Raw genomic sequence first — 21,583 nt, forward strand, 5'->3', positions numbered from 1 at the left:
TTTTCCACATGCTGTTGGCTTTGGGGGAAGGCCCAGAGAGGGGCTGGCTTGTGAGCTGCAGGGGGGCCACAGGAAGGGCTGTGGGCTGCAGGGCCCAGTCCCCCCCACCCTCCCCGCACTGTCAGTCCCCAAGGCCATCCGCAGAGAACTGGCTGAGGCCCGGCGACCTCTGCCTGACACCTGCTCCCACGCTGGGGCCCAGCTGGCGCCGCGCCTGCCCCTTCGGGCACAGACCCAGACGCCTTATCTCCTGCCGCTTCCTCACTCCCTCCCACGTCTGCCCTGAGCCGCCCTGGCCTGTCACCCAGACTCTGTCACCTGGACAGGGCTTCACCCTGGAGAATGACAGAGGAGGGGAGATGCACACAAATATACACAGGATTTATTATTTTTAGATGAGTTTCACCGTGCCTGAGGTCCCAGGAGGCGGCAACGGGGCTCACACCTTGGGTTCTGCAAACACCTTCCAGTCCTCCAGTTGGCCCATCTTGATCAGTGCAGCCGTCAAGCCCATGTACGCACAGGCAGCGGCTCCGATCCCATAGCTGCGGGCTGCAGGGGCAGAAAGACTGGCATCAGACAGCACGCGGGGAGCGAGGCCTGCCTACGTCCACCCTGAGCACCGCCTGAGGACGACCCTCCCTCTAAGCTCAGGGGGCCAGGGCTGGACCACACGCTCCTTAGGGATGGAGCCCTGGGGCCTCGGCCTTTGAAGGTGGACGTGTGGAAACTGAGGCGGGAGGCGGGAGTCCAGGCTTCCAGGCGCGGGGGCGTGAGGGGACCGAAGACCGCTGGCAGGTCTCAGTCCTGGCCGAGTCTGCCCTGTGGTTTGTGAAGCAGCAAACCCAAGATGCCTGCGGCTTGAGAGGTGCCCCGGGAAGGGGGTTCTGCCTGCTGAGCACTGGGCTCACACACCCCATTGCAGGCTCAGGGGCGCGGGTCAAAGCCGGACCTCAGCCAAGGTCTCCCGGCAAAGGCCAGGAGGGCGTGGCACCCTCCCTCTCTGCCTGGCTGGAAGCTTCCACAGAACACTCTAGCCAGTGGGCTGGGGCTTTTCTCTGCATGTGGCCTCCCCTGGCCGGCCGCCCCACCCGCCAGGCTATGGGAGGCGGGAAGAGCGGCATCTGCTTCCTATTCCAGGCGTCTCTGCTGTACCAGGCTGGCCTGGGTCCCGGCCTCCCCCTGGGGACACAGCCTCTTCTCCTGTGGGTGACCTCGGGCCACCTCATCTCCTTGGAGCTTCAGTCCCCCCGTCTGGAAGGTGGGGATGGTGACAGCCACTCCCCTGTGGGGCCCTGGGTGCCAGCAGCTCCAAGCCAGCCCCAACTGCTCCCCCCAATGGGCAGTGACCTTGTGTTCGCTGACAAGACACGGCAGAGGGAGAGAGACATAAGTGAGGGCAGGCGGGGGCCCAGATGTATGTAGTGGGTTGGAACAGTGGAGGCGGCAGCCGTGCTGACTTCTGGGGGGAAGGGTGTTCTGGCAGAGGGCACAGCCATGCAAAGGCCCCAGGGTGCTGGAGGAACAGTGAGGAGGCTGTGGAGCTGCAGCAGAGGGAGCAAGGCGGCGAGGGCAGGGCAGGGTGGGGACAGAGCCGGGCGGCCATGCAGGCCACGCCGAGCCACGGGGGGCAGGAGGGCGTGGCGAGGTGGACGTGCAGTCGGTTCCTGAGCAGTGCTCAACTGGCTGGCAGCTGAGACTGAGGCGCTGCCCTCTCCCCCGCCAGATGTACGTCCTGCACACCCACCCCTGATGGGCAGAGGGAGGAGGGTTCGCAGAGGTCAGGGGTGCAGGGCTCACTCACTGCGAGCTCCCAGGGTCAAGCCTCCGGCACAGCCTCCGATGAGGTAGTTGAGAGGGTCGTCAGGCTTCTCGCGGACCTGGGCGCTAATACAGGAGGTGAGGCCAAATATGGCTCCGATGGCAGCTGTGGGGGCAGACGGGGCAGGACAGGCCCCGGTCTGAGTCAGGGGTCCAGACCAGTGCCGGAAGGGCCCCCGAGGAGAAGCCCAGACGTCACGCAGGCTTGCTCACCTGCGGTGAATGTGTACCGTCCCGTCCTCGCCACTCCCTCCAGGAAGGAGGCGGGGGTTTTGAGGGCAACGCTGTAGGCAGAGACAACGAGGCCTGAGGACAGAGAGGGACAGAAAGGCGGCCAGGCAAATCAGCCCTGGGCCCTGGAGGGGGCAGGCCCCTCCCCAGTCCACAGCGCCCGTTCCTTGCATTCCCACGGCAACCACCAAGGTGGCTTGGGCCAGGGTGGGCCAGGTAGTGGCTGTTACAGGGCTCACCTGGGGCCCCACAGTCGATGAGCTGGGATCTAACCTGGCTCTCCTGCTCCAAGGCCTGGGCTCTCACCCCCCTCATCCAGCCCGCCCCACAGGGCACCAGCCCAGAGCATGGCCCCCGCTGAGGATGGGCTGGGGCCCTGGTGGCTGGACCAGCACCCCAGCCCTGCTCCCCACTTCCAGCAAAGCTCTGTCCCCGCTGCGGGGCCCAGGGCTCCTGACGCCTCCTTCTCGCCACTCGCAGACCCGACCCTCACCCCGGCTGGCTCAGCCTCACCACTCTCTCTGGTAAGTTCTTTCATCTCCACCGTTGCCCCAGATGACCTGCCTCTGATGCTGGTTTTTATGTGTGAGGGGCCCTGGTGGGCAGCCAGGCCCAAGGTCCTACTGTGGGGCATGCTGAGTCAATGCTGACCAGCGCCGTGTGTCAGCCTCCTCAGCCAGACCCTCTTTGGTGGATGTGCAGACCTATGCCCACCTGGCTGGCTCCCTGTCACCAGAACAGCCCAATACAGGGCTCCCCACCCTCCAGCTGACCCTGCACCCATCCTCCCCAGACAGACTCACTGTGGGGCCCAGCTGCCAGCACAGACCTGGGGCCAGCCCATCCCAGACAAAACAGAACCACCTCCTGCCAGGTGACAGGGCACCCACTGCCCTCTCCCTCCTCAGGGCCTGATGGGCTCAGTCCCCTCTTGTTGCTCTGTGGGGTGGGGAGGGAGGGGAGGGGCCCTCAGACAGGCAGAGAGACTCCCTTGATGCCACCCACCTGGCAGAGCAGCCTGGAAGACCGGAGGATCTGAAGGCCAACCACCTTCATTGATGCCCCAGGGACGTGGGCCCCGCCCAGTCTCCAAGCCCCCAGCTTCTGCAGACCCAGCAGCTGGCGTGCTGCACTCCCCCACCATGACCTTCCCAGCTGAGCAGCAGCCCTCCAGCCCTGCTGAGGTTCAGCTCACAAGAGCTGTGGGGGGACTTGTCACACGAGACAGGAGTGGTAACCTTGGAAGCAACTCCGAGGAGGGCCAAGACGGCCGACCCACTTCCCAGACGGGGAAGCCAAGGCCCAGGGATGAGAGGAGAGGAGCCGCGTATAAAGAGGGCATCCATACGCCAGGTGCCCACTTGGGAGCTGTCCAGGTCCAATCCTTCCCCATCCCACACTGAACCCTAGTGTCCCCGCACTCCTCAGAGAGGCTGAAGGCTGGGAAGGAGGGAGTGGGCCACAGTCTGGGGCTCCCCCTGCCCGCACTGTCCCAGCAAGCCCCTTTCCTCAGTTATACGAGGCTCCCACCCCTACCCCAGCTTGTAAACAGACTTAATCAGAGCAGCTCCCCACCCTGTCTGGGACCTGGGGATGCATGATCTCTAGACAACCCTCTGAAGAGGAACCACAGACAAGGTTCAGTGACAGTCCCCAAACCACAGTGACTCCTGGGGGAGAACCTTATTGATCCTATCCCTGCAGGCCTGCTTTCCTTATAGCTCAGACAGTAAAGAATCTGCCTGCAATGCAGGAGATCTGGGTTCAATCCTTGGGTCAGGAAGATCCCCTGGAGAAGGAAATAGCAACCCACTCCAGTATTCTTGCCTGGAGAATCCCATGGACACAGGAGCCTGGCGGGCTACAGTCCATGGGGTCACAAAGAGTCAGACATGACTAAATGACTAACACATACATACCACATACCTGTGACCCTGGCCGAGGGACACCCAGTTGCCAGGCCACACTGGGCACAGAAGGCACCCCAGCATCCTACAAGCCCTCAGAAGTCCTTTAACTGGGAAGAGATGACCTGGAAGCCACTGGATTATCCCAAAGTCAAGGACTATCCATCCCCCCCCACAGCAATCATTTAGTAGATGACATGCCAGCCCACTCCCCCAGCCCACTTAACTCCTCAGACACTACAGCCACCACCACCCTCCCTCAGCACTCGAGGGTCTTCATTGACTTGGCCCCTTCCACAGGTTCTTGTCACCCCCTCAAAAGACCCCTCCTCAGCCCCTCTGCCAGCTCCTGGCTCCCTATCAATCTTCTGAAGCGACTTTCAGACACTTCACATGAATGAATGAATGCACATTCATTCATTCATTCTCACATTCATTCACTCACTGTTACTGTGTACCGTCATTCATTCATTCATAAAGTCATTCATTCATTCCTAGCTACTACCTTGCCCTCCTTCCCTCACTCATTCCATCATCCAGTTACTGTGTGCCCACAACGTGCTGGGCTGGGTTAGAGCCCGGCCCCTGCCCTCAAAGGGGCTCACCATCCCAGAGAAGTGTAAATTCTCACTGTAGAGTGCCGAGGGGAGGCAGGGATGGAAGAAGGGAGGAGGTGTGGGAGGACAGAGCATGTGTAGTTAGGTCCTGAGGGTTGAGTGGAGTTGGCTGGTGAGGCAATCCGACTGGCAAAATGAGTGGCACACAGCAACGCCCTCAAAGACCCACAGGCCCCCTTGCAGAGCTCCTGGAAATCAGTGACCGCCCCCCAAATTCGAGTCTCTCCATGACCACAGGACATAATGCCTCTGTCAAAGGTTTCCACCTGCAACCCCTCAAACATCCTCCAACATAGACTCCATTCAAGCAGACGCCACAAACACCCAGCACCCAGGGATTTTGACTACCCCAGTGACCAGCTTGTCATATGTACCACAACCTCCCAGGGCCCAGGAACCCTGCTAGCTCCCCTGCCTCTTTCCGCAACGTCTATCTTACACCAGAGGTCCCCATGGACGGCTCAGACACTCCGACGAAGACCACGTACCCACTCCGTGAGATTCTCAGTCCTCACGGGATCCTCTCGGACCCTATGATCTCTCTGCGCCCTCTGCGTTAGTCCGACAATCCCACAGTCTATTTAGTACAAGAGCCCCCCACCGTCCCAAGGCCACCCCACACACCCCAACGACGACTACTGCCACCGCGCGAGGTCCGCAGCCCCTCCAGGACGCCCTCGGGCCGCCCCAGTGATCTGACGGCCTCCCTGCGCCCTATACCCTGGGGACCCGGCAGGCGCTCACCGGTGGCACCACCGATACTGGTGGTGGCGTAGGTCTTGCGGTGGCACTCGGTGCCTTCGGGGATGTCCCAGTACTGGTGAAGAAGCGTCTTAGCCATGACGGCGCAGCCCTGGTCCTGCACCTTACCACCCGGCGGCTCCTGCGGCCAAGGACGGACGCCGCTGACTCTCGCGAGACTTCCTGGGCGGCGCGCGCAGCCTCTCGTGCGGGCGGGACAGCAACAAATGAGCAACTTTATTGAGCGCCGCGTAAGTGGACACGGGTTGCGCTCAAGTCCTGGAGTCGGGATGGGAGTAAAGGAAGAGCACGTGCACCACTGGCCGATTTCTGAAGGGGGAAACTGACCAGGATCAGTGAAGGCAGTTGCCGTTATTTCAGGTCAGAAGGTCCTGGGTCAAGAATAGTGTGACCCCGAGAGGTAGGACCTAACGAGGGGCGGGACTATCAAAGGTACTAAGCCTATCCACTTGCAGAGAGGAGACCGCGGAGCCAAACTCTACTGGAGCGAGACGTTCATTATGGGGCGGGAACACGGAGGGATGTGGCCACTCCCAGCGCCAGTATCTGTGGGGAGGCGTGGTCACGCCCAAAGGCCAGTCTTAAACCTGAGTTAACGGCGTGCTACTATTTGGGGGCGTGGTCAGGCACAGAATTACCGTTCAGTAGCTAACTTGTGTCCGACTTTTTGCCACCCCATAGACTGTAGTACGCCAGGCTACCCTGTCCTCCACTATCTCCCGGAGTTTGTTCAGATTCATGTCCTTTGAGTTGGTGATATCTAACTATCTCATCCTCTGTTTCCCCCTTCTTCTCCTGCCCTCTATCTTTCCCAGCATCAGGGTCTTTTCCAATGAGTCTGTTCTTCGCATCAGGTAGCCAAATATTGGAGCTTCAGCTTCGGCCTCAGTCCTTCCAATGACTCAGGCTCAGGGGCTTAACGAGAAAGTGTCCAGTCCCAGTGCTTGGATTCTTAGCAGGACGTGGTCTGTGCCCGGTTTGTAGTCCAACCCCTGGGCGGGATGAAGAATGACCATCCACTGGGTGTGTGTCAAGAATCCCAAACATAACCTGAAAGGGACTGGACCAATCAGGAGCTGTACGATTGCCTAAGGGGCGTGAACGGCCAATGAGAGAAGCGTAACGGGCTCCAGGGGCGTGGTCAGACTTGTGGGGCCCGACCAACTTGGCGCGTTAGATTCTGAGGAGGGCGGGGCCTGCCTCGAGAGAATGACCAATCCTGTTGCCAGAGCCTGAGCTGGCCACCGGAGGACAAGGCCAACCTGGGGCCGGGGTTTGTTAAGACCTTGGCCAATCCTGGAGTTAGTCGGGGCTCAGGGGCGGAGTTTCCAGTTGCCGGAACCAGTGAGGGCGTTCGGGTTTGAGTACTAGACCCAGCCCTGGAGGGCGGAGCCTAGCGGTGAACCCGGCCAATCACGCCGAACGGGTCTTGAACGGACCCTCGGAGGTGTGGCCCTCCAGGGGCGTGTCCAGGGCCGGTTCCGGGCCGCCCGAGGGCGTGGCCAGGCCTGGTCCTCTGCAGGGGCCATGTCAGCGCCACCGCCCCTGCAGATCCGCGAGGCTAACGCACACCTGGCTGCCGTTCACCGGCGCGCGGCGGAACTGGAGGCGCGGCTGGAGGCCGCCGAGTGCACGGTGCGCGCCCAGGCCGAGCGCCTGGCCCGCCACGACCAGCAACTGAGCGCCGCTTTAGACGAGCTGGGACGCGCCAAAGACCGGTGAATCTTGGGACCCGGCAGGTGGACTTCTCGGAGGAGTTGGGCGGAGGCAGATCCGAGATAGGAAAGGAATACTGGTAGGAGAGACGTGGGCATTCACGTGGAGCTGGACTACTGGTGGGACTGGAAAAACAAACACAAAAATACTTGAATCATCACTATATAAAGTTGAGAGATGTCACTTGGGTGTGACTATCTAACTTAACAGGGTCCATTTTACCACTAGGCAAAACAGGCTGGTCCTGAATGGTACAGGGACCACCAGCTGCCTGATGTAGGTATTGGAGCCATGGCAGGTTCTTGGGTGGATGGGATTATATCAGCAGTTTTGAAGAGTTTCTAGCTGAGGATTCAAAGGGATGAGACAAGCGCCCAGGGAAGAAAGTGTTTCGGAGGACCCGGTGGGAAACAATTCAGACCTGGTTGGACTCATTACCTCATCTTTACTGAGCACCTACCATATGCCAGGCCCTGTGCTGGTCATTAGGGCACATCAGTAAGACGTGTACAGCCCTGCCCTCAAGCACACTGTTAGGCAGTTACAACACAGGGTCATTGGGATGTGTGTGTATGATGGCTGGAGAAGGAAATGGCAACCAACTCCAGTATTCAACCTCATAGTATTCTTGTGTATGATGGAGGGCAACACGGCCCAGAGGGAAGGCTTCTTGGGGGAGGAGCCATCTAAGCTGAACAGCAAAGAGGAAAAGATGCAGGGGACAAGGGAACTGCAGGATGAGCTAGGGGGTGAATGAGGGAGTGTGTTAGTCTGCTGAGGTTGCCATTACAGGATACCACAGACTGGGTGTCTTAAACAACATCAAATGATTCCTCATAGTTCTGGAGGCTGGGAAGTTCAAGATCAAGGCACTGATTCAGTTCTGGTGAGGGTCCTCTTCTGGGCTTGCCAACAGTTGTCTTCTCACTGTGTCCTCACAAAGCACAGAGAGAGAGAGAGAGCAAGTTCTTTGGTATCTCTTCTTAAAAGGAAACCCCTCATTACATCATGTAAACTTTCCTTACCTCTCAAGGCCCTCTTCTCCAAATACTATCACGGCATAGGGATTCAATCTATGAATCTGGGGATGGAGGTTGGGAGCAGGGGGAAGAGAACCTCTCTGGTGCCCGGGTACCATAACGTTCTGTCTTGCCTTCCTGCCAGTGAGATTGCCGCCCTCCGGGAGCAGCTGCTGACCTCGGAGGCTGCTGTCCAGAGTCTGCAGGCTGCTGTGCGCCAGAGGGACAAGCTCATCGGGCAGTTGCAGCCCCGGGCTGAGCTGCTGCAGGATCTCTGCCGCCGCCGGCCGCCCCTGGCTGGGCTGCTGGCTACCCTGGCTGAGGCCGAGCGCCTGGGGCCCCTGCCAGCCAGTGACTCACTCCCTGGTGGGCCCAGCTCACCCCTTGCCAACAGTACTGGGGAGGAAGAGGACAGGGACCAGCTCGAGCCCGCAGTGTTTGGGACCACTGTGTGAGTCCCAGAGAGCAGGTTCCGGAATGGAGAAAGAGGACTCCAGTGGGACTTCTTCTACTGCCCGGGTATCCTTAGGGTTAAGATATCCCAGAGAGGACCCCTTGGAAGAGCCATAATCCTCCGTGTCAGAACCTGTTAAAAAGGCATAGGTTTCATATCGGTGGCCTGCAGGCCAAATGCAGATGAACTCAGCCAGTTTTTCTTTTTTTTTTAAAAAAAAGCAAAACTTTGAATCAATCACCCTTGTTGGAGAACTGGCCGCACTTACACACGAATCTGGATTTCTGGCTTCGGGCTGGGCTGTACCTGCCTGGATCTGAGTCTAGGACATCCTCTTTAGCGAGGGCAAGTTTCCATTCGCCCCCTCATCTCTCAAGGCCGGATGTCTGGCCCCTGAAACATCTGAGTTAGAGACCTCTCTTTTTCTGGTGGAGGCAGATGGCATCAAGTGCCGTGTGATTTGGGTCTCTCCCTCTTTTCTCCCCTGCCCTGGTTTTTGTTCCTCCGGAAGCACTCTTCATCCTAAAGCCTTATTCTTCATCTCAGTCCAGTGAACCTCAAGCCTCAGGCCATTTCGCATTGGTTATACGAAGATATTTTTTCCCCTAATTCTATCCTCCTCTCAACCCAGGAAGGAGTATGCAGGTGGGATGTGCCGACATGCTGGCAACCAGGCAAACTCAGGCATCCCATAACCTTCTCTTGATAGCATCCTGCCTCGGGGCCTTTACACTGACTGTTTCCTCTGCCTAGAATGCTCTTCCCCCCAGATGCCACATGACTGGCTCCTGTTCACTCAGGTCTTTGCTCAAACGTCACCTCCTCTGAGAGGGCTTCCATGACTGCCTTATCAGGAGTCATTCTTCCCCATTCCACCCTGCCCCATTGCCCCATTTTACTCCCTTTATGTAACTTTTTACCATTGGAGTGGAAGCTCCATGAGGGCAGGTTTTTGTTTTCTGTCAGCAGTGCCTGGCACACCCTAGGGCCTAGCACATCTGATGAGGCCCCCGGCAACTTTACTTTCAAAGCACCAGCTGGTTCCTTTCTCTAATCCTCAGAGAATCTATTTTTTCACTCCTTATTTGTATGCTGCCCTTGTTGGCCCGAGATGTTTGAGGCACTTTGCTTTTTTATCAGAACAGGGAGCCCTGTGCCTTTCTCTGCTCAGCCCAAGTGCCTGGCCTGGGACTATGGCAGCCGTTTCCTGCCTCCTGACTCAGGGAATCCCCACCCCAGGAACCACTGCGGGGCACAGCCCCTTTCAGCCCGGAAAACTCAGCATCTGTCCTCCGCTCTGCCTCCTGTGCCTCCTGGCGTCGCACAGCGACCCCTCAGTGTGGTAACAATGGCCCAGTTTTCTCCTCTGGACGAATAAGGGGGGTGCTGTTTGAACAAGGGGAAGGCAGGCTAGGGCCTGTCTATGCTCAAGAATAAACCGAATGATTTCATGGCACCAATGGTCCCTCCTCCTCTCTTCCTACTGTGGGGGCTGGAGAGGCGGCTGCTGTGTTGCTCCTGGGTCCAGGTGGGCCCCACAGGGTGGGAGCTTGTGCCAAGTGCTCCATATATACAGCTCTGTCTCTTAGGCCACCTATGCACACACCATTGCCCCATTTTATAGCCGTGCAAAGTGAGGCTCAGAGAGGTCAAGTGAAAGGGCCTCTGGGTTTGGAGGGCCCTCTCCACTTTCAGTTTTTTAAGTAAAGTTAATTAAAAAACCATTTATTTGGCTGTGTCAGGTCTTAGTTGTGGCACATGGGTTCTCTGTGGTGACACAGAAGCTTAGTTGCCCCATAGCATTGGGATCTTAGTTCCCCGACTAGGGACTGAACCTGTGTCCCTTGCACTGGAAGGCCGATTCTTAACCACTGGACCAACCAGGGAAGTCCCCCCCCATTTTTTATTGTTGAGATTCTGATTCTCTCAAAGATGTGGAGATGCCCAAGCAGAGCTACAATAATTGTGATTACATTTTACATTTCTTTATAGAAAAAATCCCTGACGTTTGTAAGCCTCATGAAGGCACACAATGGAGCTATTTCTTTGTGCCTACGCAGAGAATGTTGGACTGCAGTGAGTCACGAGAACTTCTGCAGCAGAATGTCACTGCAGTTTCTCATAACAATCAATGGTGTTGCATCTGCTGTGGCGTGAATCACAGTGACAGGTTGCTTGTGATCCATGGCTTGGCTTTGGTCGGGAGCAGCAACTTCTGACAATACCATTGTGCTGTGTGCAACTCCCAAGCTTTGAAAAGCCTCTGATGATCTCTGGGTCTCTGTGGGTGGGCAGGGGTTCCCCAAACAGGGGCATTTTAAGTCCTGGGAAATCCATTATCATCTTCGATCCCAGCCTGCTGATGTGAGGCTCAGTTGGCCAGATGTCCAGTCTGATGGCAGGCCTTCTCTGCCGGTGGTCTTGGTTCCTCTTGGATTATGGAAGTCAGGGAGGCAGGGGTCCTTCTCTGGCCAGACAAGCGGCTTGTCATGAGCAAGCCCACCAAGTGATGTCTGAGAACCAGAGACCAACCCCCAAAAGACCCATGTTGACAAAAATACCATGACTGGCCATAATTAACTACTGAGAATTGCTTCATCCAACTCAACATTGATGTTTACAGCACTGGCTGCATCTCGGCTCAGCCAGCACTGGTCTGAGCAGCTCCTGTTGGACGTAGGCCTGGGCCATCTCGAGTCTTTAAACTTGAATTCCTCAGCAGCTTCAGCTGCAGCCCTGTGGAAAGGGGCTGGAGGCTGGTGAAGCCCAAAGAGGGGAGCGGTCACATAGGAATTGGGCCGAGCCTCCCCTCATCTGGGGACTGGTCCCTGCAGGGCTGTGACCCCCCCTTCCTCCTCGTGGTTCTGAAGCGCCACCCCCCACTCCCTCCACCCTCCTCCTAACCCGGGTCTGGCTCTCTCCCCGAGCTGGGAGAAGGCAGGCGGGACGGTGGTTGGGCAGTGGTGACAGCAATGCTGGCCTGTCCTCCTCAGCCTCTCATATGCCCCCGCAGGGCTGTGCTTGTGGCCACAAGGCCCTGGCACAGAGAGAGTTACAGCTGGGGCCCCTCCCGGTCTACAGGGCCCTGTCCCCTAGCAACAGCCCTGCCCGGCAGGACGCACTGCCAGTGCTGGGCAGAGCAGGTAGGAGGCAGGCAGAGTGGCCACCCGGACTCCAGGACAGATCAAGGCAGCCAGTCCGTAGCCTGGTGGCTGAGTCGGAGCCCCCCCAGAACTCTCGCCCATCCAGCCACCTAGAGAGCCCGGAGCCAGCATGGATGCTGTGGACACCACCATGGAGAAGCTCCGAGCCCAGTGCCTGTCGCGAGGGGCCTCGGGCATCCAGGGTGTGGCCAGGTGAGCTTTCCTCTCACATCTCCCCAACCCCCAGTCCCACGGATCTTTTCTAACCCTGCACCCCTGCCCCCCAGATTTTTCCGCCACCTGGACCGGGATGGAAGCCACTCCCTGGATGTGGGGGAGCTCCAGCGGGGCCTGGCTGAGCTGGGGCTGGTGCTGGACGCAGCTGAGGCGGAGGGCGTGTGCAGGCGCTGGGACCGTGACGGCAGCGGGACGTTGGACCTGGAGGAGTTCCTGCAAGCGCTGCGGGTGAGCTGGGGGTGCCACACTCTCCCGGGCCCGTCGGTGTTGGTGTGGAGACCAAGGGGAGCCTCTGTGCTTCGTACCCCCCAGTCACCACCACACCCTCCCCAGCCCCCCATGTCCCAGGCCCGGGAGGCAGTCATTGCAGCGGCGTTTGCCAAGCTAGACCGCAGTGGTGACGGCGTGGTGACCGTGGACGATCTCCGGGGGGTATACAGTGGCCGCGCTCACCCAAAGGTGCGGAGCGGGGAGTGGACTGAAGAGCAGGTGCTCCGCCGTTTCCTGGACAACTTCGACTCCTCCGAGAAGGACGGGCAGGTGGGTGCATGCATACCCGGCGGTCCCTCGCCCACACCTCCAGACCCCCCAACCGCCTGTCTGCCCCCTAGGTCACGCTGGCCGAGTTCCAGGACTACTACAGTGGTGTGAGCGCCTCCGTGGATACGGATGAGGAGTTTGTGGCCATGATGACCAGCGCCTGGCGGCTGTGAGCTGCGCGCCCCCATGCAGCCGGCACCCTGGAGCCAAGGCCCCTCTCATCTGGGCTTGGAGCTGGGGTGGGGGTGGGGAGGAGTGTGGGGGGACTGAAGCCACAGAACCGGCTGGACCAGGCCTCCGGCTGTACTGCTTAGCCACCAGTTCCCCTGATGACTCACTGGCTCAGGGCCCCGGGGGGAAAGGCCCCTTGCCCACATCGTGCTGATCCCAAAGCTCCTCGCATCCCTGCTCAGCGAACCCTGCCTGCCAGCACCCCTAACCCTTCCTGTGGGTCCCCGGGAAGCCAGGCCGCACCTGGCGGGGAGGCCGACAGCTCTTGTGTGAAGCCGGCCGCTCCGAGTCTTGGAAGGCAGCCATGGGTCACCTGCCCAGGTGTGCAGTGTAGGGCAGAGGCTGCCACCCTGCAGGCAGGCCAGGCTGCTTCCTGGTTAGGTCATCCGGCTTCCTGAGGCCCCTGGGGCACGCAGGAGGCCAGCGTTTTAGTTAAAAGTTTTAATGTAGTTCCCAAATACATTTCATATGACAATCTTACATAAATGTTTCAAAACACGTGGGCATTATCTGGTTTTACTTGTCACTAGCTGACTAAGGCTTAAAGCAGAGAAGTGTAACCGGATCTGCTGGGGGGGGCCTTTGGTGACGTCCCGAGGCTCAGGCGCGGGCTGCAGGGCCACCCGGGGTGCGGGTGGCGTGGCTCAGACGGCCCCTCCTCACCCTGTCAGGGCGGCTGGGAGGTTTCCTGTGAAGCCCTGGTGCCCTGTGCACAGAGACCTCCTCTGCGAGCCCCGACGTGGGGGGAGGCAGCGCCCAGCTGCTCTTGGCCATGCTCCGGGGTGGGGCAAGCAGAGGGCACGCTCCTGTGTGTGCTGCAAGCACAGGTTCTGCCTGCTGTCTGAAAACCGCTCTGCTTGCTGCCCCCTCTTTGAAGGCCCCCAGCCCTCAACAGTCTTGGGGGCAGAGACGTCCAGGGCCTGGTGAGAAATGGCCAAGCGCAGGAAGCAGGCTTGCACCTGGGCACCCGAGGATGGGTGACCCATGTCACGGGGACAAATAGGAGGATGGTGCCCACCCCCCCCCCCCAAACCATGTCCAGTGACCCTTTTCTAGATGAGCTCTCCAGGCCCAAGGCCCAACCTGTCCGCACCCCAGGACTCAGCCTGGAGGAACCCCAGGTGGGGAACCCATGGGGCTGGCGCTCGAGCAGTCCTGAGCGCCCCAGCATGGGGGCGGGGGTCACAGGGGGAACCAGGGTGCAGCCCACAGTGCAGCCACGCCTGCTCGACACAGAATTGCCTCACTCGACCCAGGAGACCAACACAAAGCCTTGGGGGCAGAAAAGATCTAAAAATAAAACCCCCAAGTCAGAAGGTGGGGGCGGGAGGTAAAGATGGTGGTGACAGACGGTCCGGCAGGCCCAGTGTTACACTGTGAGGCGCCCGGCGGCCTGGGCAGGCGGCGGGGGAGCCGGCGACACAGGGAGGGCGGGGTGAAGAACGAGGTGTCCCAGTCCCAGTGAGGAGCCGTGACAAGTCTTAATGTGCCATTTCAATTCAAGGTGGGGAGGGAAGAAATGTTCTTTTTCGTTTTGCTCATCAATATGATGAGGTTCGTGTCCCAAACCACATTCAGGCAGTTCCCGAGTCTGCTTCTGAACGGGACGTGCGGATCCAGACTGTGGCCAACCCAGCGGGGAGTGTGGTTCCCAAGCCCCGTGCCTCGATGCTGCCGGGGGTGGGGCGGGCGGGCAGACAGACGGACAAAGCAGCAGGCTCGCGGCGGCTGGCTCCTGGCGCTATGTGCTCCCGGCCGTCTGCCCATCGCCTTCATCGCCGGCGCCTGTGGGAAGCGGCGGCCTTGCCATCAGGTCCCTGCCTGGGACGCAGCCCCGACCCGGGCCACCCTGGGACACCCGACTCACCGCCTGCGGGGGCCCCCGACGGGGTCAGCACGTCGTCGTCATCACTGTCGTCCTCGTTGGATGGGGCGGCCCCAGGCTCGGGGGCCGGCGCCTTGGCCTCCTGCTCCTGCTCCACGCGGCTGCGCAGGGCCAGGATGCGGTGGTGCAGCGCCGCGTAGAGCTGGCCGGTGTCCTTGGAGCTGGCCTGGGGGCAGGAGGGCCAGGTGACTAGGTCTCTCGGGGAGACCCCTCCTCAGTCAACGAAGCCCCCAGCTCAGGACTCGGGAGTGGGGAGCCTGACCTCCCTCCTCAACAAACCCCGAGAGCAACAGGTAGGAGCTCCTGCAGGCGCAGGGCTTGTCCTCCCAAGGGGTCACAGAGCCCACGAGCAGGCCAGCCCTCCTGACCCTGGAGGCCTCCCTGCTCTCCCTGGCCAGGCCCCCGTGCAGGGCGCCCAGTGCTGGACGTGGAGCTGCCCGCTTGTGTCCGGCAGCCGCCTGGCCTGTGCCCGGGGCTGCTCACCGAGATCAGGAAGACCTTCACACCCTGGTCCTCAGTGTCCATGGCCGTGATGCGGATGCTCTTCTCGCTGGCCTTGTCCATCTGCATCTGGGCCCACAGCTTGGTGTTGAGGATCAGTCGCAGGCTGCCCTGGGTCCGCATCACTGCAACCAATGAAGATGTCAGTCCTGCCCGCACCTGCCCCCAACCCCAGAAAAACAGACACACCTGCAGGAAAGTCAACACCCCAGGGAGAAATCCCACGACAGTCTCCCACCTGCCCGTCTGCCGAGCAGCAGCCCTGGCACCCCCACCACTGAGTGCATGCAGTGGGTGGAGGTGGTGCCTGGACGGGGCTCCCCAGGTTAGGGGCTAGTTAGCGGCAGTGGGGGGCATGCTGCATGGGGGTGGGCTGCACACTGGGGACATGCCACATGAAGCTGACACCCCCTGACTGTTGCCACCCACAGGCTAAGGTCCAGCTCCTCCCTGTGAGGAGGAGCTGAACACTAGGAGGAAATGCTGGGGCTGACCACTGCTCTGAGCTTCCCTCAGGAGATGGCTGAGGGCAGCACATGGTGGAGAGAACCTGGGACAGACCCTTCCCTCCGGAAGCGCAGGTGAGACCTGAGTTCCACCCACAGCCAGCCCAAGGCCAACGTCGTCCTGCTTGACCTGTCCCGGCCTACCCCCCTGTCTACGCCCCAACCCTTGAAAACCTGGAGCAGGTTAGATGTGGTCACCCCCACCCAGGTGCCCCCACCCTGCCCCTCAAGGTGAGTTCTGAGGGAAGGTCTGTGCCAAGGGTCAAAGGCTGTGTGGGGTGAAAGGAGGGCATGGCCAGAAAGGACCTCGACGAGGAGGGGAGGGCAAGGCCGCAAGGAGGCTGGTCACAGGCTGATGACCAGGGGAAAAGCCATGAGATGGGGTCTTGAAATCCTGCGCCTTCTCTGCCCTCTGCTTGCACGTTTCCATTAGAAAAATTGAAAAAGAAACAGAAGCATGCCTATGGGCAGGGGTGCAAAGACCTGCGCCCGAACAGGAGGGCCATTTCCATTTCTGTTCCAGTTCTGAGCCCAAGCACATAACAACACCGCTGCAAGGACACAGCGCCAGCTACACCTGGGCCAGGGATCGACACTTCTGTAAAGGCTGGACAACAACTTCTAATGTGGGAGGATAACTTACCAAAAAAAAAGATAATACACATGTCTCACACATATGCAAACACGCTCTCACACATTCTTTTTGTAACAATCATACTTCCAGGAATAAAACTCATGTGAAAAATAGTACCAGAAGCATTATTTATGAGTCAAGAAAAATTAAGGCAAATGGAACAACACAGGGACATGCCCACTAAAGAGAGTGAGCAGAGTAAGAGAATCGCCCCACTTCCTTAAAAAGGGCCACAGAGCAGGAATGGGCCTACCAAAACACTCTCGGCAGGATTTCCCTTTTTTATAAGAGATTTTAGCTGATGTTTGATTTCTTTGTTTTCCTACCATAAAACAACTAGCACTTTTATTATCGAAAAATAAGTTCAAAACCTGCTGAATCCTTTCATCTATTTTCAGTCAGATAAGAGAATCAGAGAAGGACTGGTGGTGGGAGCCTCTGGGCTGGGTGAGATGGGTCCCCCAGGTTGAGGGCTGGCCATGGACACATGCCAGGGGCCCCGAATCCCCCAGGCCCGCCACAGGAACCGGCCACAGCTCACCTAGTCGGGACTGCAACGTCCCGTCGTCAGTGGACGCCATGTCGTTGAGTCTGAGTAGTCCCCGGCCTCTTTCCACCCACGACTGTGAGGTCTTGTCAAAGACAAACAGCTTACATTGGATCTGCAACACAAGGCGAATGCGCATGAACCACCAGGTTTAACAAACCATCGCCTGGGGGACACGTCTGGCTCTTGGCCACTTTTCTGTCCTGCTTTCAAGCTAAAATGGATTTTACATTTTCATAAGAGTATTTAAAAAATCACTATGGAAATGTAAATCAAACCACAATGTGGGGGACATCTCTGGTGGTCCAGTGGTTGAGACTCTGTCTTCCAGTGCAGGGGACACGGGTTCACCCCGGTTGGGGAACAAAGAGCCTACATGTTGTGGGCCAACTAAGACCTGACACAGCCAAGTAAATAAAAAAATAAAAATAAAAAAATCCACAATGTGACACCGCTTCACATTCACTAGGATGGTTATAACTAAAGGACAGACGAAACAGGCGTTGGAGGATGTGGGGAAAGCAGAACGCTCACACCTTGCTGATGGGAATGGAAACTGGTGCAGCCGCTGTGGAAAACTGTCCTTTAAAGTGTGAAACGTGGAGTTATCACACGGCCCAGAAAGCCCACTTGTACGTATCTAGCCAAGAGAAGTGAAGCAGGTGTGCACTGAGAAACCTGTACGTGAGTGCTCACGGGGTATCATTCTTAATTCCCCCAAAGTGGAAACAAAGCAAGTGTCCACGAACAGGAGATGGGATAAGCAAACGTGCTCCATCTGTACAGTGGACAGTTACTCAGTCATGAAGAATGACACTCTGACACATGTTCCAGCAGGGACAAACCTTGAGAACACACTGCTCAGTGAGAGACCAGACCCCAGAGACAACACAGTATGAGTCTGTTGACATGAAACGCCCAGAACAGGCACATCCACAGAGAGAGAGAGGATTCATGGTTGCCAGGGGCTGGGGGAGAGGGGGATGTGGAAATCACTGCTGAAGGGCAATGGGCACAAGGCTTCTTTTTTGGGGGGCAAAAATGTTATAAAATAGTGATGACATTTGTACAACTCTCTGAATGTGCTAAAACCCACTGAACTGTACACTTTAAAAAAAGGTGAATTTCATAGTATGTGCACTGTATCTCAATAAAGCTGTTTTATGTTTAAAAAAGTGCAACAGAGACCATAAGTGACCCTTTACAGAGAGAAGTCTGTAGATCTTTATAAGTCAACATCTCTTGATAGTAAAATGAATCTGTGAGTAGGGATAAGCAGTACCACGGAAAACTCCCCAATGCCACATGTACGTGGTTTACAGACACACACTTGGGTATGTGTAGAAGGACAAAGGGCAGAAGGAACCTTACCGCCCTGGACCTACCGCCCCAGGAGGGGAGGACCGTGGGGACGTGGCAGGAGGGCCGTGAAGTCTGGGCTAAGAGGAGGACACAGCACACCGGGACAAGATAGTCACAGCTGCTAAGCGGGCGGCAGGAAGAAATGTCTGTTTCAGGTCTGTAATCTGTCTTGAGACAGACCGTGTGGCTCTAGCACCCGGCACCACAAGCAGGTGGGCACTCACCTGCAGCACGTTGCTCTCAGCCTCCTCCCCGGTGATGACCTCCACCTTCTCCAGCAGGCACTTCCGCGCCGTCGCCTTGGTGTAGGCTGCTGCCGACTCGGCCAGGGACTCTGCAATGTGATTAGCTAAACGACATTGACTATTGACTTGGTTGGGGGGAGGGCGTGCCTCATGGGATGCCCCAAGGGGACCAGTGCCTCTGGGAGCTGCACCTTGGCCCACAGGGGACCCCGCTAACGCACCCCGTGACTCTGCCAGGAGCGGCCAGCCCAGCTCCGGTTCCCACTCTCCTGGCTCCAGGAAGGACAGAAGACAGCGAGACCTCTGAGGGTGCTTTAGAGCACCCCTCAGTCGCCTTGGTCGGGTCAGACACCTCACCCACCCCATTCTGGGTCACCAGGCAGGGCCTGGGCCTGGCTGTTCTGAGCCGGCCAAGCCCCTTCCTGCTAACTGGATGCCAGCACCATGGCTGGGGCTCGCAGTGTCCCCGGCCACCCTCCTGGGACAGGACAAGGCCTACCTTTCTCAGGGGTGGCCTCCTGAGACGAGGACTCGGAGCCGGACTCTGCCGCTGTGTTTTCTCTGTTGGCATCTGAGCTGAGCTCATTTAACTTGGGCGGGCTCTGCGGGGAGTGAAGGGATGCAGAAGAAGGTGGGTGTGTGGGCAGGTGGTCCTAGTGGGCTGACCACTGCAGACAGGAAGCCCCTCTGCTGGGAGGCAGCTCTTGGCACGTTCTCTTCTGGGCAGAGGGTTTCTCTCGGCCAGCTTCCCTCTTGGATCCTGGGGACCCACCCAGCCCCAGCCCCTCTCCACTCAGCACTCGCCGACCATCCTCGGACGACACCCTAGGCACAGGCCTGCCCTGGACGTTGTACGTGAACTGCCTCTGGAGCCTCTGTGGCATCACCCGGAGGCGGGGCCGCCAGCTGACCACAGGCCACCTGGTCACCTTGGTCTGTGAGGCAATTCTTTGACTCCTTCATTGTAATGGAAAAAGGACAGTACTGATACTCAAGAGAAGCAGCAGGGAGCTCCTCAGCATCATAAACAGAGACCAAGATGCCAGGAGTCAGGTGAGCCCCCAACAGCGCCTGAGCCACCCTCACAAATGGACACAACGGGGTTGGGAATGTATGGCTGGGGAATAAAAGGAAAAAAATAAGGAAGCAGGTGACAATTCCAGAAGCCCATCCTGGGCCAGAAGATGACCCGAGGTGTGTGTTTTGAGTGCAGGGGACACTGCGGGGGCCTGTCCGAGGCTGCCACCCCACCACCCACCCCATGTTGTGGCCTCACAGTTGGGCTGGGGCCGCCCTCCTCTGGCATCAGAGGTGGCTCGTGGTGGTCCCAGCAGCACACGGCCGAGGGCTCTGGCCGACAGCAGTCCCCACCCTGCCCTGAGATGAGCAAAGACAGGAAGCTCAACCCAGGCTCCCGCAGAGCCTCCCCGGGCCACCAGGCCTGTCCCTCCCGCCCCTGCATGCTGTTTAGGCTGAGTCTGAGTTGGGTCTTCTTTCTCTTTCTCGGCAAAAGAGAGCACTCTAATGCCACAGGACAGGACACAGCAGCCACACGCCACGTGCCCCTGTGACCTGCGGGTGGCTCTGAACGTCTCTGGGCCCCAGGGGTCATCCCCACAGGGTCACTCACCAGCACGCGCTCACTCATGTTCTGGCCAAACACGAATTTGCTGCTGGCAGCATCGGCACTGTTGGTTGCATTCTCTAAACTGCAGAGGAGATGCACTCTGAGTGAGTGTGGGGCGGCAGGGGCACAGGGCCAGCGGTGTGCATGCCCGCACACACAATGCGCACGGTTGGAACAGAAAGCAGCCGAGGCCCCGCAAGGCCCAGTGGGCTGGTCTGCCTCGCCAGGGACAGGCCCCCACAGGCTCTGGGTTGGGCCGCACAGGGAGGCAAACAGGAACCCTCGGCTCCAGCTGCCTGGCACCAGCTGCTCAGTCACTGTGTCACACCGGATGCCCATCGTCCCCACCCCCCTGGAGGAGAACGCCACCACAGACAGGCTGAGTGCAGGGGCCAGCTGCCCGCTCCCCGAAAACATGCCCCCGAGACGTGCTGCAGCTCTCTGGGCCCCTCCCCTGGCCCCACACCAAGGAGGTGACACCTCCTCCAGGCTGTGGGTGGGTGACAAAGGACAGCCCTCGGGGAGCTCAGCAGACGGCGCTGCCATGGTGTCACCCCGCATCCACGTTACGACATCACAGGCTTCACGCGCCGCCCAACGTGGGAAACACTGAGGTGCATAAAACATGTCTTAAAGTAACTGATGTGCCCCACTAACTGGGGGCCAGGCTGCCGAAAGGCAGGTCACTGGTCCCGCCAGGCCTCTCGGAGGCTGGCGTCTGCACGGTGCCTGCCCTGCTGGCCCGACTCCCAGGCAGGGTGTGCCTTCCTCCCCAGACACCCCAGCAGCCAGGCTGTGGGCGAATGCCCCCGCCAGCAGCACCAACAGGGAGCCCGGATCCAGCACCTGGTGGCGGAGGTCACTCCCGGGATGGGCTGGACAACCCCACGGGACTGCGGTCCTGCCTCAGCTGTCCGCTGCAGCACACCCCCCAATCCTGGACCCTCCACACCTCTACCAAGTAGGGAAGGAGGGCTGGAGGTGACTGGAGTCTGGCTGCCTGTGCCCCTCACCCTCCTGAGGAAGGACTGGGCTGGTCCAGGGCAGTGGGTGACCGTGGGTCCCCCTGAGGCGGAGGCTTCCCCAAGCAAGGCTAGGCACCAGCCTGAGGCACACACCTGGAGCTGATGTACTGAAGGAAGTAGTTGGTCGCAGCTGGCGTCTCTGAACTGGGGTGTCCGGCGTTCTCCATGTCTGCCACTTCAGTGTTCTCATTGATCAACTGGGAAATGAGAGGAAACACTGCTCAGGGAACGGCAGGTTCAGGGCCTCAGCCGCTCCACCCATCTGCACAGGGCTCCATCTACATGCATGCATCCTGGGGGTTACAGTTAAGATGTAAAAACAGTCCATGAGGTGCTAGGGAGCCCTTTCTCCTCTGTTTAAAGAAAAACACTCAGGCTGGCAACCTGTTGGAATTTTCCACCAATGCTTCTGCACCAAGAGATCACAAATCACGTACAAATTTCATATTTTAAAGGGTTCATCATAAACAGAAGCATCATTTCTCGAGGCTTCTTTTATGCCAACTGTCGTGCTGCCCTGGTTAAACACATTCTCCAATGCAATTCTCCTGGGAACATTGAGAGGTGGGTGTT

The 21,583-nt window shown here is 58.7% G+C and overlaps 4 protein-coding genes across 13 annotated transcripts in view; 2 read left to right on the forward strand and 2 right to left on the reverse strand.

Annotated features, from left to right (window-relative positions):
• Positions 1 to 360: 360 nt before the first annotated feature.
• NDUFA11 (NADH:ubiquinone oxidoreductase subunit A11) lies at positions 361 to 5,706 on the reverse strand. Its single transcript, XM_043466329.1, has 4 exons — positions 5,321 to 5,706; positions 2,035 to 2,127; positions 1,805 to 1,927; positions 361 to 552 (listed from the first exon to the last, which is right to left on the reverse strand). The coding sequence occupies exons 1-4, from the start codon at positions 5,415 to 5,417 to the stop codon at positions 440 to 442; spliced, it is 426 nt and encodes a 141-aa protein (XP_043322264.1). The 5' UTR covers positions 5,418 to 5,706; the 3' UTR covers positions 361 to 439.
• Positions 5,707 to 6,546: 840 nt separating this feature from the next.
• On the forward strand, positions 6,547 to 9,983 carry VMAC (vimentin type intermediate filament associated coiled-coil protein). Its single transcript, XM_043466350.1, has 2 exons — positions 6,547 to 7,056; positions 8,219 to 9,983. Exons 1-2 carry the CDS (start codon positions 6,866 to 6,868, stop codon positions 8,526 to 8,528), a joined length of 501 nt encoding a protein of 166 aa, XP_043322285.1. The 5' UTR covers positions 6,547 to 6,865; the 3' UTR covers positions 8,529 to 9,983.
• CAPS (calcyphosine) lies at positions 8,558 to 13,176 on the forward strand. Its single transcript, XM_043466349.1, has 4 exons — positions 8,558 to 11,883; positions 11,958 to 12,135; positions 12,241 to 12,447; positions 12,519 to 13,176. Exons 1-4 carry the CDS (start codon positions 11,801 to 11,803, stop codon positions 12,618 to 12,620), a joined length of 570 nt encoding a protein of 189 aa, XP_043322284.1. The 5' UTR covers positions 8,558 to 11,800; the 3' UTR covers positions 12,621 to 13,176.
• Positions 13,105 to 21,583, reverse strand: part of RANBP3 (RAN binding protein 3) — a 51,092-nt gene continuing 42,613 nt past the window's right edge. For 6 of the 10 annotated variants that reach the window (XM_043466342.1, XM_043466340.1, XM_043466345.1 and 3 more), the window contains 8 exons: positions 21,104 to 21,207; positions 19,989 to 20,067; positions 18,858 to 18,960; positions 18,338 to 18,462; positions 16,746 to 16,866; positions 15,047 to 15,189; positions 14,546 to 14,729; positions 13,105 to 14,463 (listed from right to left, as the gene is read on the reverse strand). In XM_043466342.1, coding sequence (XP_043322277.1) covers positions 14,420 to 14,463; positions 14,546 to 14,729; positions 15,047 to 15,189; positions 16,746 to 16,866; positions 18,338 to 18,462; positions 18,858 to 18,960; positions 19,989 to 20,067; positions 21,104 to 21,207 — 903 coding nt within the window. In that variant the 3' untranslated portion in view covers positions 13,105 to 14,419. The remainder of the gene's footprint in view (positions 14,464 to 14,545; positions 14,730 to 15,046; positions 15,190 to 16,745; positions 16,867 to 18,337; positions 18,463 to 18,857; positions 18,961 to 19,988; positions 20,068 to 21,103; positions 21,208 to 21,583) is intronic. The other 4 variants (XM_043466341.1, XM_043466346.1, XM_043466339.1 and 1 more) reach the window with 1 other exon arrangement.

The sequence above is a fragment of the Cervus canadensis genome, chromosome 4 (assembly GCF_019320065.1).
Source record: "Cervus canadensis isolate Bull #8, Minnesota chromosome 4, ASM1932006v1, whole genome shotgun sequence".
Classification (NCBI taxonomy): Eukaryota; Metazoa; Chordata; class Mammalia; order Artiodactyla; family Cervidae; genus Cervus; species Cervus canadensis.

Bases quoted from the DNA above. Each gene is read 5' to 3' on its own strand.
- NDUFA11 (XM_043466329.1), bottom strand. From the start codon at position 5,417: ATGGCTAAGACGCTTCTTCACCAGTACTGGGACATCCCCGAAGGCACC. The intron at 2,128-5,320 runs GTGAGCGCCTGC...CTCTGTCCTCAG, and splicing joins CAGTATCGGTGGTGCCACCG to GCCTCGTTGTCTCTGCCTAC. The intron at 1,928-2,034 runs GTGAGCAAGCCT...CTGCCCCCACAG, and splicing joins ACGGTACACATTCACCGCAG to CTGCCATCGGAGCCATATTT.
- VMAC (XM_043466350.1), top strand. From the start codon at position 6,866: ATGTCAGCGCCACCGCCCCTGCAGATCCGCGAGGCTAACGCACACCTG. The intron at 7,057-8,218 runs GTGAATCTTGGG...CCTTCCTGCCAG, and splicing joins CTGGGACGCGCCAAAGACCG to TGAGATTGCCGCCCTCCGGG.
- CAPS (XM_043466349.1), top strand. From the start codon at position 11,801: ATGGATGCTGTGGACACCACCATGGAGAAGCTCCGAGCCCAGTGCCTG. The intron at 11,884-11,957 runs GTGAGCTTTCCT...CCTGCCCCCCAG, and splicing joins GGCATCCAGGGTGTGGCCAG to ATTTTTCCGCCACCTGGACC. The intron at 12,136-12,240 runs GTGAGCTGGGGG...CACCCTCCCCAG, and splicing joins AGTTCCTGCAAGCGCTGCGG to CCCCCCATGTCCCAGGCCCG.